The sequence below is a fragment of the Hyperolius riggenbachi genome, chromosome 7, assembly GCF_040937935.1.
Source record: "Hyperolius riggenbachi isolate aHypRig1 chromosome 7, aHypRig1.pri, whole genome shotgun sequence".
NCBI lineage: Eukaryota > Metazoa > Chordata > Amphibia > Anura > Hyperoliidae > Hyperolius > Hyperolius riggenbachi.
Genome location: NC_090652.1, coordinates 269,016,568 through 269,033,775, shown reverse-complemented (window position 1 = coordinate 269,033,775; position 17,208 = coordinate 269,016,568). Strand labels below are relative to the sequence as shown.

The 17,208-nt window shown below is 46.3% G+C and overlaps 1 protein-coding gene and 1 long non-coding RNA gene across 5 annotated transcripts in view; one reads left to right on the top strand and one right to left on the bottom strand.

The window, feature by feature from the left end:
* The window catches only part of LOC137525027 (uncharacterized), a 301,925-nt gene that overhangs the window by 200,429 nt on the left and 84,288 nt on the right, over window positions 1–17,208 (bottom strand). For all 4 annotated transcript variants that reach the window (XM_068245704.1, XM_068245703.1, XM_068245705.1 and 1 more), the window contains one exon: window positions 16,323–16,379. In XM_068245704.1, the coding sequence (XP_068101805.1) occupies window positions 16,323–16,379 (57 nt within the window). The remainder of the gene's footprint in view (window positions 1–16,322; window positions 16,380–17,208) is intronic.
* LOC137525028 (uncharacterized) overlaps window positions 1–17,208 on the top strand; it is a 44,177-nt gene that overhangs the window by 25,556 nt on the left and 1,413 nt on the right. The gene's annotated exons all lie outside the window — the stretch shown is intronic.

Sequence of the window (17,208 nt, the reverse complement as noted above, 5' to 3'; positions counted from 1 at the left end):
GTGTGCTAAACAGTTAGCACGTGAAGTGCCGTTCGCGGACTTTTGCACGCGCAAAGTGCCGCGATTTGCGCGATAGCGGTCTTTTGCGCGCGCAATTTGCCGCAAATTGCAGCACTTTGCGCGCACAAAACTCCGCAATCGTGCAACTCGTGACAAATTGCGCACGCAAAAGACCGCGATCGCACAAATCGCAGCACTTCACGTGCAAACTGTTTAGCACACCCATGCTAAACAGTTTGCACTGCTTTGTGAATCAGGCCCTATAGCTTTACATTTCCCACAGTTATATCAAACCCACATGCGACAGCCTATTTCAGACTATCAGTCTTCATCAGTACTTGGCAAGGATTGATAAGGCTGTATGTGATAGGGCTTGGACCAGTACAACAGAGTAACCAAGCAGCTCAGGGCGACCCAAACCACTCGGAATGTATAGGGGGATAAAAGGGACCAAAAAGAACTTCTACTAAAAAAAATCAAAGCTTGGTGTAATTTGGCTTCTTAAAACAGAAGCAAATCAGCAATAATTCAGCTATAAGTGAACATTTGTGGTTACCCACAATGCACCGCTACTAAATATGCAAATTATTCCTTTTCACCCTTGGTAAGTCAAGCAAGCCTATGGGCCTGATTCACAAAGCGGTGCAAACTGTTAAGCACGGGTGTGCCAAACAGTTAGCACGTGAAGTGCTGTTCGCAGACTTTTGTGCGCGCAAAGTGCCGCGATTTGCGCGATCGCGGTCTATTGCGCGCACAAAAGTCTGCGATCTCACAAATGGTGCACGCAAAAGACCGCAATACCGCAAATCACGGCACTTTGCACACACAAAAGTCCACGAACGGCACTACACATGCTAACTGTTTAGCACACCCATGCTAAACAGTTTGCACCGCTTTGTGAATCAAGCCCTATAGCTTTAAATTTTACATAGTCATATCAAACCCACATGTGACTGCCTACTTCAGACTTTTGGTCCTCACCAGTACATATCAGGGATTGATATGGCTGTATGAGATAGGGCTTGGACCAGTACAACAGAGTAACCAAGCAGCTCAGGGTGACCCAAACTACTAAGAATGTATAGGGGGATAAAAGGGACCAAAAAGAAATCCTACTAAGAAAAGCAAAGCTTGGTGTAATTTTCCTTCTTAAAACAGAAGCAAATCTGCAATAATTCAGCTATAACTGAACATTTGTGTTTATTCACAATGCACTGCTACTGAATATGCAAATTATCCCCCTTTGCCCTTGGTTTGATATGACACTACTTCTTCTTCTTGCTTGGACCAGCCCCTTCATCTTGCTTGGACCGGCCCTGGGGGCAGGGCGCTACTTCTTCTTCTTGTTTGAAGGTTGAGGCACTTACTCTATTATATACATAATACATATATATACTAGCTGATTGCCCGGCGTTGCCCGTGTATGTATTTGGCTGGTGTTGGCTCCGCCTACTTTTTCTAACCCTAACACACAATTACTCACTGACCAAGTTTGTGAGCTTTGTGGCCTTTGGTATCAATAATCTGCATTAAAATGAAACAAATCTGATTGGCTGTGTGTGGCTCCACCCCCTTTTCTGAAATTGAACCCCAGTCACCAACTGCACCAGGTTTGAGGCCTGCGCCATCAACAGTTCAAGAATGGTAGCAATTAAATATTCCCCTTGAAAAGCAACAGGTGAAGTTTGATTCACTTTTGTAGGCTCCACCCACTTTTCTGAATATTAATCCCAGTCACCCTGTGACCAACTGTGCAAAGTTTAAAAACCCTGCCATTAACAGAATGGCTGCAGTTTACATTTTCCCAGTGAAATTTGTATTTGTCTTCACCCACTGATGACCCGGCGTTTCCCGGGTATGTATTTGACTGGTGTTGGCTCCACCCACTTTCTAACCCTAACACACAAACACTCAATGACCAAGTTTCTGAGCTTTGGGGTCCTTGTCCTTGGCATCAATAATTTGTATATTCCCATAGAAATTAAACAAATCAGATAGGCTGTTTGTGGCTCCACCCCTCTCCAGCATTTTAACCCCAGTCACCCAATGACCAACTGTAGCAGGTTTGAGGCATCTGCTATTAACAGTGTAAAAATGGCAGCAATTTAAATATTCCACTTGAAAATCAACAGGTGAATTTTGATTGGCCATTATAGGCTCCACCCACTTGCCTGAATATTAATCTCTGTCACTCAGTGACCATCTGGGCAAAGATTGGGAACCCTGAAATAAACAGTGTAAGAAGGGCTGCAGTTTACACTTTCCCAGTGAAATTTGTTTTTGGCTCCGCCCACTTTTTGTAACCTGGACACAAAGCCATTACTCAATGCCCAAGTTTGTGAGTTTTGGGGTCCTTGGCATCAATAATTTAAAATCTGATTCACTGTTTGTGGCTCTGTCCCCATTTCTGAATTTGAACCTCAGTGACCCAATGACCGACTGTACCAGGTTTGAGGCATGGGTCATTAACAGTGCAAGAATGGCAGCAATTTTAATATTCTCCCTGAAAAGTGACATGTGATTTTTGATTGGCATTTTAGGCTCCACCCACTTTTCTGAATATTAATCTCAGTCACCCAGTAACCAGCTATGCTGAGTTTGAGAATTAACAGTGAAGAAGGGCTGCAGTTTACAATTTCCCAGAAAAATTTGTTTTTAACTCCACCCACTTTTTGTAACCTTGACACACAGTCACTACTCAATGACCAAGTTTGTGAGCTTTTGGGTTCCTGGCATCAAAATTGTGCTAATGGAAGCAGTTTATCCAGCAAAGAAATCTGGCTGTTTTTGGCTCCGCCCCTTTACTGAATTTGAACCACAAACACTTAACGACCGACTGTAGCAGGTTTGAGGCCTCTGCTATTAACAGTGTGAGAATGGCTGCAGTATCAATATTCCCCTTGAAAATCAATAGGTGAATTTTGATTGGCTTTTGTAGGCTCCACCTACTTTTCCGAATATAAATCCTAGTCACCCAGTGACCAACTGTGTGAAGTTTGAAAACCCTGCCATTAACAGTGTAAGAAAAGCTGCAGTTTACATTTAATGTAAGTTAGTTGTTTTTGGCTCCGCCCACTATTTCTAATCTTGACATACAGTCACTTAATGACCAAGTTTATGAGCTTTGGGGTCTTTGGCATCAATAAGTTGCATTTAACCATTGAAATTAAACAAATCTGATTGGCTGTTTTTGCCCCGCTCCCTTCAGAATTTAAACCCCAGTCTCCCAGTGACTGACTGTAGCACATGGTAGGCCTCTGCCATTAAGAGTGCATGAATGGCAGCAATGCAAATATTCCCCTTGAAAATCAAAAGGTGAATTTTGATTGGCTGCTGTAGGCTCCACCCACTTTTCTGAATATTAGTCCCAGTCACCCAGTGGCCAACTGTGTCACGTTTGAGAACCCTGCCAATAACAGAATGGCTGAAATCAATCTAACAAATCTGATTGGCTGTTTGTGGCTCCACCCCTTTAGTGAATTTGGACCCCAGTCACCGAATGACTGACTGTATCAGGTTTGAGGCCTCTGCCACTAACAGTGTAAGAATGGTAGCAATGTGAATATTCCCCTTGAAAATCAATAGGTACATTTTGATTGGCTGTTTAGGCTCCACCCACATTTCTGAATATTCATCCCAGTCACCCAGTGGCCAATTGTGTAAAGGTTGGGAACCCTGCAATGTAAAAAATGAAGTTGTTGGCACCGCCCACTTTTTCTAACCTTGACATACAGTCACTCAATTATCAAGTTTATCAGCTTTGGGGTCCTTGGTATCAATACTTTGTATATTCCCATTGAAAAATAAACAAATCTGGCTGTTTGTGGCTCCGCCCCCTTCCTGAATTTGGACCCTAGTCACCCAGTGACCAACTGTACCAGGTTTGAGGCATCTGCTATTACCAGTATAAGAGAATGGTAGCAGATGAAATATTCCCTTTGAAAACCATTAGGTGAATTTTTATTGGCTGTTGTAGGCTCCACCCACCTTCCAAAATCTTAATCTGTCACCCAATGACCAACTGTGCAAAGTTTGAGAACCCTGCCATTAACGTTGTAAGAATGGCTGCAGTTTATATTTTCCCAGTAAAAGTTGTTTTGGCTCCGCCCACTTTTTGTAACCTTGACACACAGTCACTCAATGACTAAGTTTGTGAGCTGTCAGGTTCCTGGCATCAAAAATGTGTGAATGGAAGCAGTTTATCCACCAAAGAAATCTGATTGGCTGTATGTGGCCCCGCCCCTTTAGTGAATTTTGGACCCCAGTCACCCAATGGCCGACTGTAGCAAGTTTGAAGCCTCTGCCATTAAAAGTGTAAGAATAGCAGCAGTTTAAATATTCCCCTTGAAAATTAACATGTGAATTTTGATTGGCTGTTGTAGGCTCCACCCATTTTCTTGAATCTTAATCACATTCACCCAGTGACCAACTGTGTCAAATTTGAGACCCCTGCGGTTAACAGTCTAAGAATGGATGCAGTTTACATTTTTCCATTTAAAATGAATGGCTGAAATTTGATTGGCTGTTTTATGCTCTGCCCACTTTTCCTGGATTTGTAACCTCGGTCACCAAGTGACCAACTGTGCCAAGTGTGGGGACTCTGGCTTGAATACTGCGAGAATGGCAGCCTTTTCCATTTTTTCCATTGACTTGAATGGGAAAAATCTGATTTGCTGTTTGTAGCTCCGCCCAGGTGTACAGGGGGGGCGCGAGACCCCCAGAACCTATCATCCCAGGTAGTAAGGGATCTGCATACCAAGTTTCGTTCAAATCGGTCAAGCCGTTTTTGCGTGATCGCGGCACATACACACACACACACACTGTTAGAGTCCAGGAGACTGTTGACCTTACCACTGAGATAGAACTACCCCAGCGCAGAGTCTAAGTGACCACGGGTCTTCACCAACACTCCCCTAAAGGGAATGCCGGAACACCCCCCTAATGGGGATGCCGCGCTTCGCTGCCTAGTGCCCACCAGGTTGCGCTGGAAATAGCTCCACAGTGACTCGGAGAACAGGTGAATACTGGGTGTAGGACTGATGATAATAGGCGTAGTCCACAAGGCAAGGCCGGAGGTCAGGGCAGGCGGATATCAAGGATGGTCGGGGTCACAAGCTGAGGTCAGGGCAGGCGGCAATCCAGGTAATCGAGGTCACAAGCCAAGGGTCAGGGCGGGCAGAGATCAAGCGGAGTCAAGGTCACAAGCCGGGTCACAACAGGAAATCAGGTAATCAATAGGTACTGCACAGGAACACTAAGCCAAACTGCCAGAACAAGCAGCACTGCAGTGAAGGGCAGTGCTGCTTAAATACTGGTGGCCATTTGAATTCTGGCGCCAGAATTAACGCCTGCGCGTGCGCAGTGCGCAATGTTCCGTGCACGCGCGCACTCATGCGCAAGCGCTGTGCACAGCGGCGTGCGCGCGCACAACTCCGTGTATGCGCGCGCAGCACCCCGCGCCGCGCGCCATCTTGGATTTGAGAGGAACTACCAGGCCCAGCGTTCCTCCGCGCGTACGCGTGGAGCCCCCTGCCTGAGCAAGCTGAGAGTCCTTGACCTGGTGAGTATGACATTGCCCCCCCCCTACGGGCAACCTCTGGGTGCCTCCAGGTCTAGGTTTCTGTGGGAATCTTTGGTGAAACTGTTTGACTAATCTGGGAGCATGAACATTCTGGCCTGGTTCCCAAGAGTTCTCCTCCATCCCAAAACCCCTCCACTTTACCAAATACTGGATGGAATTTCTAACCCTTCTGCTATCAAGGATCTTCTCGACTTCAAATTCCTCCACTCCCTCAACCAGGATGGGAGCAGGAGGACAAGCAGAACGTCAAGGAAAGTCACTAACCTCAACCTTCTTCAAGCAGGAGACGTGGAACACTGGATGGACCCGTAAGGATCTTGGTAAGGATAATCTGAAAGCCACTGGATTGATCTGTTCCAGAACAGGGAAAGGCCCAATAAACTTTGGCCCAAGTTTCTTCGACGGGCAGCGCAGTTTCAGGTTAGTTGTGGAGAGCCAAACCTGATCTCCTGGTACAAGACTTGGCCCCTCCTTTCTGCGTCTATCTGCAAATCTTTTTCCCCTTTCTTGAGATGCTTTCAGAGCTTCCTGTATCTTAGTGAAGTTTTTAGTGATAAAAGATATTCTCTCCTGGACTCCGGGTAACTTAGACTCAGACTTGATATCTAGTAGGAAGGAGGGATGAAATCCATAGTTCATGAAGAATGGGGATTGGTTAGTGGCGGTATGGACCGTGTTATTGAAGGCAAATTCTGCAGTAGCCAGCAGTGAGGACCAGTCGTCTTGTGAAGCAGAGGTGAAACACCTGAGATATTGTTCAAGAGTTTGGTTGGTCCGTTCTGTCTGACCATTCGTTTGCGGGTGGTAACCTGAAGATAATGAAGAATGAATCTTAAGTTTCCTGCAAAGTTCCTGCCAGAATTTAGAGGTGAACTGGACTCCCCGATCTGAGACAATGTTCTTGGGTAAGCCATGCAATCTGACTATTTCTTTCAGGAAGATCTCGGCAGTCTCTGCAGCCGTAGGTAACCCTTGGAGAGGGAGAAAGTGCGCCATTTTGGAGAAGCGATCAACCACCACCAGGATAGTTGTGAACCCCTTAGAAGGGGGTAGTTCAACAATGAAGTCCATGGCGATGTCCTCCCAGGGCCGTTCTGGAACTGGTAATGGGTTCAACAAACCCCATGGCTTAGTGCGGGAGCTCTTGGATCGCTCACAAGTCTCACAGGTCTTCACAAAGTGTTTACAATCCTTGGAAATTTCAGGCCACCAAAAGGTTCTCAGAAGTAGATCGAGAGTCTTGGAAACTCCAAAATGACCTGCGAGTCTATCATCGTGGCAGGCCTGCAGGACCAGAAGTCGTGACTTGCGGGGAACAAAAATCTTGTCCTGATGATAGTAAAGGCCATCTTTGAGAGGGAGGTCAGGCGGGGTATCGAGGAGAGCGGATTCTTGCTGGATAGAGGTAAGTAGGCTTGATTGGAGGAGTAGAAAATGTTGTGAGGAAAGGATCCTCTCTGGAACGGAGTTAGGGCTGGCCTCTGAATGGAACATGCGTGACAGGGCATCCGGTTTGGTATTCTTAGAGCCGGGGCGGTAGGTCAAGTGGAAATTGAATCTTGAGAAGAACAGGGACCATCTGGCCTGTCGAGGCTTTAATCTTTTGGCTGAACGAAGATACTCGAGATTCTTGTGGTCTGTGAAGATGAGGATAGGATGCTCTGCTCCTTCTAGCAAGTAGCGCCATTCTTCCAAGGCTGCCTTGATAGCAAGGAGTTCCCGGTCTGCCACATCATAGTTCTTCTCAGCACTGTTAAGCTTCCGGGAGAAGAAGGCAATGGGGTGAAGAATGTCTTTTGAATCAAACCGTTGCGACAGGATAGCTCCAATAGCTATTTCCGAGGCATCAACCTCCAGGATAAAGGGTCTAGAGGGTTCTGCATGTCTCAAAATGGGTGCTGAAGTGAAGCAAGTCTTCAGTCTCTCAAAGGCTTCTTGAGCTTCGGAAGTCCAGTGAAAGGTTTGTCGGGTACTGGTCAACCTCGTGATGGGAGCCACAACTCGGGAGAAATTCCTGATGAATCTTCTATAGAAGTTTGCAAATCCGATGAACCTTTGTACGGCTCTTCTGTCTGAAGGAACTGGCCAGTCCAGAATGGATGAGACCTTCTGTGGGTCCATCTCTAACCCCTCTGGGGAAATCCTTAGACCCAGGAACTGGATAGACCCCTTCTCGAACTCACATTTCTCGGGTTTTGCATAAAGTCCATGAGTTCTGAGTCGCGACAGTACCTTCTTAACGTGAATGCGGTGCTCCTCCAGAGATGAGGAAAATACCAGTATGTCGTCCAGATACACAACCATGAAGTCATCGATGAAATCCCGGAAGATGTCATTCACGAAGTGTTGGAACGTGGCTGGGGCATTGCATAACCCGAAAGGCATAACTAAGTATTCAAAGTGTCCGAACCTGGAACGGAAAGCCGTCTTCCACTCGTCTCCCTCTCTTATGCGGACTAAATTGTAGGCTCCACGGAGGTCCAACTTGGAGAATATCCGGGCAGTACGAAGTCTTTGAAATAAGTCTGACATGAGTGGCAAAGGATACCGATTCTTGATCGTGATTCTATTCAACTCTCTGTAATCAATGCATGGACGGAGTGAACCGTCCTTCTTCTCCACAAAGAAGATTCCTGCCCCGGCTGGTGAAGTGGAGGGACGGATGAACCCCTTCTTCAGGTTCTCATCAATATAGTCCTTTAACACTTGGGATTCTGGTTCAGATAATTGATAGGTCCTCCCAAAAGGGATAGCAGCTCCGGGCTGGAGATCAACAGGGCAATCGTAGATGCGATGAGGGGGTAAAACGTCTGCTCCTGACTTGTCAAACACATCCAAGAAATCATGGTAAACCGAGGGAACAGAGTCTTTCTTCTCGGAATTCAGACAGAATAGAATACCCGCCCGGGGAAAACAACTGCGAAGGCAATAGTCTGAATGGAAGGACACTTCCCCCGTTCTCCAGTTAATAGTGGGGTTGTGCATCTTCAACCAGGGCATGCCCAGGATAATCGGGAAGAGAGGAGAAGGAAGCAAGTCAAAACAGAGGTATTCCTGATGCTCCTCTTGAATGATGATTTTCAATGGAAGAGTCTCTGTTGTAATGGGGCCAGAGTTGGCGGAAGAGCCGTCGGCTAACTGAATGATGAGTGGTACCCGTTTACACCGGGTTGGAAGCTGAAGTTGAGCAGCAAGGTTGATGTCTAGGAAGCAGGAGCAGGCTCCAGAGTCGACAATAGCCTTGACTCTAACGATCTCTCCTCTGGGGTCCTGAAACGAGAGAGTGAGAGGGATATGAGAGACCGCTAGAAGTTGGATAGTCTTGTCCTTGCAGAGAAATGGATCAGGCTTACCGGCAGGCCTGATCGGGCAGTTCAAACGGAAGTGGCCGGATGCTCCACAATAGAGACACAAGTTGGCAGACCTTCGGCGTTGTCTCTCCTCTTGAGAAATGGCAGGACGAGCCAATCCCAGTTGCATGGGCTCGGGATCATCAGCAGCGGCAGAAGGAGTCGGAACGGTTGGAGAACAAGGAGTCTCAGCCATGGAAGGAACCCACAAGGGACGGGTAGGTCCTGATCTTTCCAACCGTCTTTCTCTCAGTCGTCGGTCGATCTGGACAGACAGCTGAACCAAGTCCTTCAGGGTCTCCGGTACTCCCACTCTGGCTAGTTCATCTTTTAAAACCTCAGATAACCCTTGTCGAAACTGGAACTTGAGTGCCGGCTCGTTCCAGGAAGTGTCACCTGACCAGCGGCGAAAGTCCGTAACATATTCCTCCACTGGCCTTTTCCCTTGGCGTAGAGCTTGAAGGGCGGTCTCTGCAGATGCCCCTCTTCCGGGGTCATCGTACAATTCGGCCATGGCCTCAAAGAAGGAGGAGACGCTGTTCACAACTGGATCCTCACGTTCGATCAACCGGAGGGCCCAGGCCTGTGGTTCACCCTGTAGAAGCGAGATGATAGCTCCGACCTTAGTCTCTTCACGGGAGAAGGTTCTCGGCAGCAAGTTGAAGTGAAGCTGACAAGCACTCCGGAACAGACGGAACTTAGCTCGGTCCCCTGAAAACCGATCAGGTAGGGGTAATTTAGGTTCTGGTATCACGCTCAGGGCGCCTTCCACAGGAACAGGTGCCAGGTTAGCTGCTGGAGCTTGCGCCACGGCCGCAGGAGGGACAGCTGCAGGAGCCGCTGGCTGACTTCGGAGGAATTCCCGGATCTCGGAGTTCTCTTTCTGGACTTCTGCGACCGAAAGTCTTAGTTGAGAGACCATCTCACATAAGAGGTCCATCTGAGTTGATCCTACACCAGTATTCATAATGGCTGCTTGTTACTGTTAGAGTCCAGGAGACTGTTGACCTTACCACTGAGATAGAACTACCCCAGCGCAGAGTCTAAGTGACCACGGGTCTTCACCAACACTCCCCTAAAGGGAATGCCGGAACACCCCCCTAATGGGGATGCCGCGCTTCGCTGCCTAGTGCCCACCAGGTTGCGCTGGAAATAGCTCCACAGTGACTCGGAGAACAGGTGAATACTGATGGGTGTAGGACTGATGATAATAGGCGTAGTCCACAAGGCAAGGCCGGAGGTCAGGGCAGGCGGATATCAAGGATGGTCGGGGTCACAAGCTGAGGTCAGGGCAGGCGGCAATCCAGGTAATCGAGGTCACAAGCCAAGGGTCAGGGCGGGCAGAGATCAAGCGGAGTCAAGGTCACAAGCCGGGTCACAACAGGAAATCAGGTAATCAATAGGTACTGCACAGGAACACTAAGCCAAACTGCCAGAACAAGCAGCACTGCAGTGAAGGGCAGTGCTGCTTAAATACTGGTGGCCATTTGAATTCTGGCGCCAGAATTAACGCCTGCGCGTGCGCAGTGCGCAATGTTCCGTGCACGCGCGCACTCATGCGCAAGCGCTGTGCACAGCGGCGTGCGCGCGCACAACTCCGTGTATGCGCGCGCAGCACCCCGCGCCGCGCGCCATCTTGGATTTGAGAGGAACTACCAGGCCCAGCGTTCCTCCGCGCGTACGCGTGGAGCCCCCTGCCTGAGCAAGCTGAGAGTCCTTGACCTGGTGAGTATGACACACACACACACACACACACACATACATACATACATCCGATTTTATATATATAGAAGATATACTGTGTATATATATACACATGGCTCACTTTTCCTCCTTAGAAAAAAAGTTCATGACCACTTTACAGTTTGCCCTGCCCCCACTGTCACATCACGCCGTCACCGCCACACTGATTGGCCGCCGGGTCCCCGGAACAAGAGCGGGGATGTGGGGATCCCAGCGGTCAGTAAAGGCTGCAGACAGCCGGGGATTGAGGATGAAGTCCCGCTGCGCAGTGCCGATCATGCACTGGACTCCTAAACATGCAGGAGAGCAGGTAATTAGCTACCCCGACCTGAGCTCGGGCTTACCGCTTGCAGCTCATTTTTCCTACCGCGAGCTCAGGTGGGGGTTACCGCCAGGGAGGTTAATTCATCGCTCGAACCACTCTGAATATGGCAGATGCCATCTGATGTCTCTGGTATTTTGGGGGTTAGGGACTTTTGTGCACAAGAGTACGGAATCGCAGCCTATTGAAATCAAGAGGCTGCTTCCGAATTTGTGTGCGTTAAAAAAAACCTGAAGCACTGCTTCAAAATTCTAGACTGCTTGTCCGAATTCTATAGCTGTGCATGGTACGGCTACAGGGATATGGATGCGTAATCACACTGCACAAGTGCCGGCATCCATCTCCGGCACTAGTGGAAACCCGGTCCTAAGGTGGTCATACAATCATCGATTTTCTCATTCGATTCCTTGCAGATTTGATTCATCTGTTGGGAAATGATTCCCCAAAATGTCAGATTGATTGACTTTTTATCGGTTTTCACTAAATATAGATCGAAAGTATCGTTCGAACAGGAAGTAAAATTTAAAACAACTGGGGTGGGGCAAGAGCATTGGCAGATCGATGGCCTATAGCTCTTCACTGCATTGAACAGCGCGACTGTGCAGTTCCATCTATTTTCAGTAGATTCCCTGCTGGAATCTATTGGAAATTGATGTGCTGTGTATGGTAGGAATCAAACCCTTCTGAATTGATTCTTTACAGAAAGGAATCAAATCGTTTTGGAACATTGGGTGGAAATCTTTACAGGTGCCCATACATCAAACAATGAATGGGCATAAATCTCTCGGGAATTGGTCTTGTGACACCGCATCCGCTGTCCTGCCCCAGCCCCCCATTCCCCCCACACAGTATACTTTACCTGTCCGTGTCAGCCGCTGTCTCTGGGCTCCGTCTGCTATCTGTATCCTGCACCGGAGGGAAACATTTTACAATAGGGGAGACAGCGTCCGAATATCACTTGCCATTACTGCTGCGCAACCGATAGACCATGACGACAGCTTGCAGCATGTCTGATCGATACTTGCGACCAACTTTGGCCCGAAATTGGTTGCATCATTGATCGGGCATGCTCTTGACGGCACTGATTTTCATTTGATTTGATTATAATTGTTGAAACGGATGATCGATCTGCCGCCAAATCAAGAGATGTATGGCCACCTTAAAGGGAACCTGAAGCGAGTAAAATTATTTAAAATAAACACATGATGTAGCTGCAAATTAATATTACATACTAACCTCGCCATCAGTTCCTCTCAGAGGCTCACCATTTTCTTCTTACAGTGATCCCTTCCAGTTCTGACAAGATTTTGTCAGAACTGAAATGCACCAGTTGCTGTCAGTTATATGTCAGCACTGCAGCTTTCGGTTACAACTGAATGTACAAGGTAATGTCCATGTTTCCCTATGGCTCAAGTGGGCGATATTACAGTTTAATCATGTGCTGGCCAGGAAGCTGTTATGAGGTAATGACCATTTTAAAAATGGAGGACGGAGAATACCATTGATCACAGTGGACAAACAGGACGCAGGAGAGGAGAAAGAGATTGAGGAGTAGACTAAACAGGAGGTAAGTATGACCTGTGTATGGTTATTTTGACTTTTTATTTTCAGTTCAGGTTCTCTTTAAGTTATGTCCAGCTTTAGGATCTAATGAAATAATTTACTGTACATAGGCGATTTAATTTCAGAAAGGAATCGTTCCGTTTTGGAACATTGGGTGTAAATCTATGTGTGTATGGGCACCTTTAGAGTAGACTATTTTTATAATCATTAATACATAAATATAGCTCTTTCTGGGGTTCAGCAACAGCAGGCTGCACAACCAGGGTTTATAAACAGGCCACCGATTACAAGAAAATCTTCCCTTTTCCTTTTTAATTCAGTCTATCGCTATAAAGAATGTAAAACACAGCTATAAATCCAGCTCCGTTGTTTTTCGTGTTTGGCTTTGGAAAAAAAAAACGGACTGTCATTTTAATTGTGCTGGAGATTCTTCATTAGTATTAACACATGGGGAGAATCTACAAGCTCCTTCATTAGGAAAAAGAAAAAAAAAATCTGCCTGGCAGAGGAGGTCTTTTGCATGCAATGAGAATGTCAGCCCTACCTCGGTCATTCTGTAACATAATAAGTGTAAGCACAATGATTGCAATGCAGAAAGCGGGGGAAGGGCAAAAAAACAAATCCCGTTCTAATGGGGTCGTTTGAAAAAGAAAGATTCTCATTTCCTAGTCAAAACAAGAACACCAAATCTGAAATCCCGGTGCATCTGCAGGAGGGGGGGGGGGGGTGTAGAGGAGGCCTCTGCTGTATTTAAAGAATAACACCTATTTGTTATGGATATGTTTTTTCTTTTTGTTTTATATCCGTGAAAGTGCTCTCGTTTTAGCAGCATCTGGGCTTGCATTTTATTGATTTTTTCCCCCCCTCTGCCACATTCCTGGAATACAGATTTTAATCATTTCAGTACATCACAGTCAGTAATTTCATTAAAAACTGGAACCTTCCAGGCCCTGCGAAAGCATTTAATTTCAATGACACACGATTCCCCCCTGCAAAACTGTCTCAACAGTAAAGAGCTGGCCTACGGTTCAAATGCATAATTTAATCCCGAGTTCCATGCTCAGAATCCCTTTGAAGATATAATTTGAGTAACTACCTAATAACTTTAATAAGAGCAACAGTTTTTTGTTCTAATATGTCATTAGCGTGCGTTTAATTAAGTCGTGGGCCCATCTCGCTATGGATTTTACTGGGTCAGTACTTGGCTAACCTCAGTATTTACTAATAATAAATGGAAACTATAAACTGCTCGTATCATCGTAAATATAATTAGTTAAAGGCCAAAGCTTCCGCGATGCTGGCATTTCAGCTTGGCTGGCGAGTGGATCCCCGTATGTGGCCCGCTAATAAGTCACGGCAACCACAGTAGCTATATACTACCTTTACAGCTAACATCAATCCGCTGCAGCAATAATTGTAAAAGGATTGTCGAGCCGGGTACACACACTGATGGTTTGTGCCACACACGGTGATATGCAGGGCCAGATTTATGGGAAGGCCACAAAGGCCCGGGCCTTGGGCGGCTGCAGCCAGAGGGGGCACCTGGACATGATTGAAGGGTTGCTACTTTTGAAAGAGGAAGCTGAAAATGGGGAGGAACACATGAAAAAGGAAAACTGAAGCTCAAGGGAGCCGTTCATGAAGGAGAGGGGCTGCTGCACATGGCTGATACTCGTGGAAGAGGGGGGAGCAATGCTTTCCATGACATGTCCGACTTCCGTCTGGTGTGCGTAGAAATTGTGCAGGGTAAAATTCAGTATTTTGTGTTCTGTCACTGCAACTGACACCAGAAAGAATGGACATCAGCACATTATGCTGGTCACTGTAGGATCACTGTCATGTCTGTTGGTTCTTTGCGGTTTACTCAGTTTCGCACACTATGGTGGAAACCTAGATTCACCCTCCTTTAAACTCCATTATGTAGAGCAGGGATGTCAAACTCAATCACAGGGGTAGAGGGGGGAGGGATAGAGGGGGTTCAGGGGACAGAGGTAACACAGTGGGGACAGAGGGGGATACTGAAGGCACGGGGTAAAAAGTGATAGAAAGGGAGACATTGGAGGCACATGGGGGCATAGATTCGGTACAGGGGACAGAGATGGGACAATGTTTTAACTTAAAGTGTACCTGAGATGGTACACTGGGCTTTATTTATGCTTAGCTGGGGTTTCCTCCAGCCTCATAAGCACTGTGGCCTCCCTCGCCGTCCTCTTCATCCCCTTCGTTCTGGAGCTATAACTCCGGTCAGTCACCTGCCAGTCATGGGCTTCTGCGTACGCGTGACTCAGCTGCATGCACGCCCCCACGGGGCTCCCATAACCGGGAGCGTTCTGCGCTTCCACAGTACTAGTGTGCAGAGGCAGAACGCTCCAAGCCGTAGGAGCGCGACGAGGAGTGAGCGTATGGCTGAGTCACGCATGCGCAGAAGAGGGCAGCCGGACGGATTACTGGGAGGCATAGCGCAAGAATGGAGGGGCCGAAGAGGACGGTGAGGGAGGCCACAGTGCTTATGGGTCTGGAGGAAGCCCCATGTAATTAAAAATAAAGCCCAGTGTACCATCTCAGGTACACTTTAACCACTTCACCCCAAAGCGTTTTTTACCCTAACGGACAAGAGCGATTTTTACCTTTCAGTGATCATCCCTTTCATTTGCCAATAGCTTAATCACTACTAATCACAATGAAATGATCTATATCTTGTTTTTTGTCACCACTAATTGGGCTTTTTGGGGTTGATATTTGTTTTCAGTAATTACTTTATTTTCTATACATTTTAAAAGGGAAAAACAAGGAAAATATGAAAAAATACACTATTTCTCCAATTTCATCCCCTATAGATTTAATATAAACATTGCTACTGTACATACAACCCACACATTTTATCTGCCTATTTGTCCTGGTTATCACAAGATTTTAATTATGTCCCTAGTATAAAGAATGGCGACAATAGAGTATTTGGAAATAAAGATGTATTTTTTCTATGGTGTTTTTTTTTCACTAATCTTACGTGCACGCGCGGGGGAACGCCCGTGTAGGCACGGGAGCGTGCACATGCACGCATGGGAGCGCGCCGTAGCGTGCACGCACACCGCGGCAGCTGCAATGTTTGACTTATAAAAACGTCAGGGAGGACGTTTTTATAAGTCTGCTTGTCATTAAGTGGTTAAAGGATAGGTGACATGTGGCATGATAAGATAGACATGTGTATGTACAGTGCCTAGCACACAAATAACTAGGCTGTGTTCCCTTTTTTCTTTCTCTGCCTGAAATAGTTAAATATCAGGTATGCAAGTGGCAATTCCTGTCTGAGTCGGGAAAAAAAGAGATAAAAAGGATCAATATTTCATAGATTTTAGCTCTGGCATACTTCAATGAATGTGTCATTGAGCAAAAACAATAAAACAGTAAACACTTAAAAGTAGATTTAAATATAGAATAAAACTGTGGAATATCTTAAAAAGTCATTTTTAGGAGAAGGAGGATAGATACAATTGTTTTTTTTCATTAGTTTATTTTCACCCCGGGTGTCCTATAAGGACAGATTAAGGACTAACTAATATTTTAATATTTAGCAACAAAAATAGGCCATAAAAACAGTATTGTGTATGTTGTACATGGAAACAACTTTATTTGTATCTCTGAAACATTGTAACTTGAGTTGTTTGTAAGTAGGGATCTATCTGTATTTAACACGTGGCATTTGGAACCAGGAACAATCGTTATGTTTACTTGTATTTAATAATATTTTGTTATATTAACTTACTTTTCTGTTTTCCATTTTCATCAATCTTCTCTATGGTTCCGCCCACTTGGTGGGCCACTAGGTGTAAATGACAAAAAATAAATAAAAATCTCTCTAATCTGATTCTAGTATCAGGCAAAAGAGATTGCATAGTATGAAACAAGACAACGAGGCCCAGGGCCGACTACAATGCTTGCAGCGGCAATTTTTGCATTCTACTAATCGCTGCTGAAAGTGAATCACCATAATCCCTCCAGAGTGATTGCGATAAGTCACAATCACTCTGCCTGTAGCATTTTCGGAGAGATTTCATAAGGGAATGCAGGCCCAAAACCGCTTTCCCTGAAACTGAAAACGTTCTGGAAATCCTCCACTTTTAAATGGCAAAATCACTAGTGCTTTTTAGTGTTTTGCAATCGCAATAGGGTACCAGACTTAGACTAGTTGCTGAATTCCACAATGTGCTTTTGAAGACAAAAGCATTGTACACACATACGCCTGGCAGGCATCAGAACACGATATCTCAGGTAACATTGCAGGGCTGAGGCTGTACAGATGTGATGCTAGCCTGCAAGCTGGCGATGTGTTATCTTGCTATTCGGGGGATGGAGGGCTGAAAAAGTGGTGCAGGAGTGCCGTTATGTAGGCAGGGTAAGTGGGGAGGACAATGCTTTTGGCCGAAGCGATCCGCCAGGCTGCTGTACACATGCAAGATTCTCGGCAGAGGTCAACAAGCTTGTCCCCAACACAGTGAAAACCACAGAACTGATGATCAATAAAAACCTCTGCAAACTTCCTTCGGTCATCATCGAAGGCACAAGGTATCCAGGGTACCTAACGCCTGCTTCCTGGGCACCATCATCTACACTCTACAGGGACCTAAAATGGGAAGCAAACTCCACCAAAA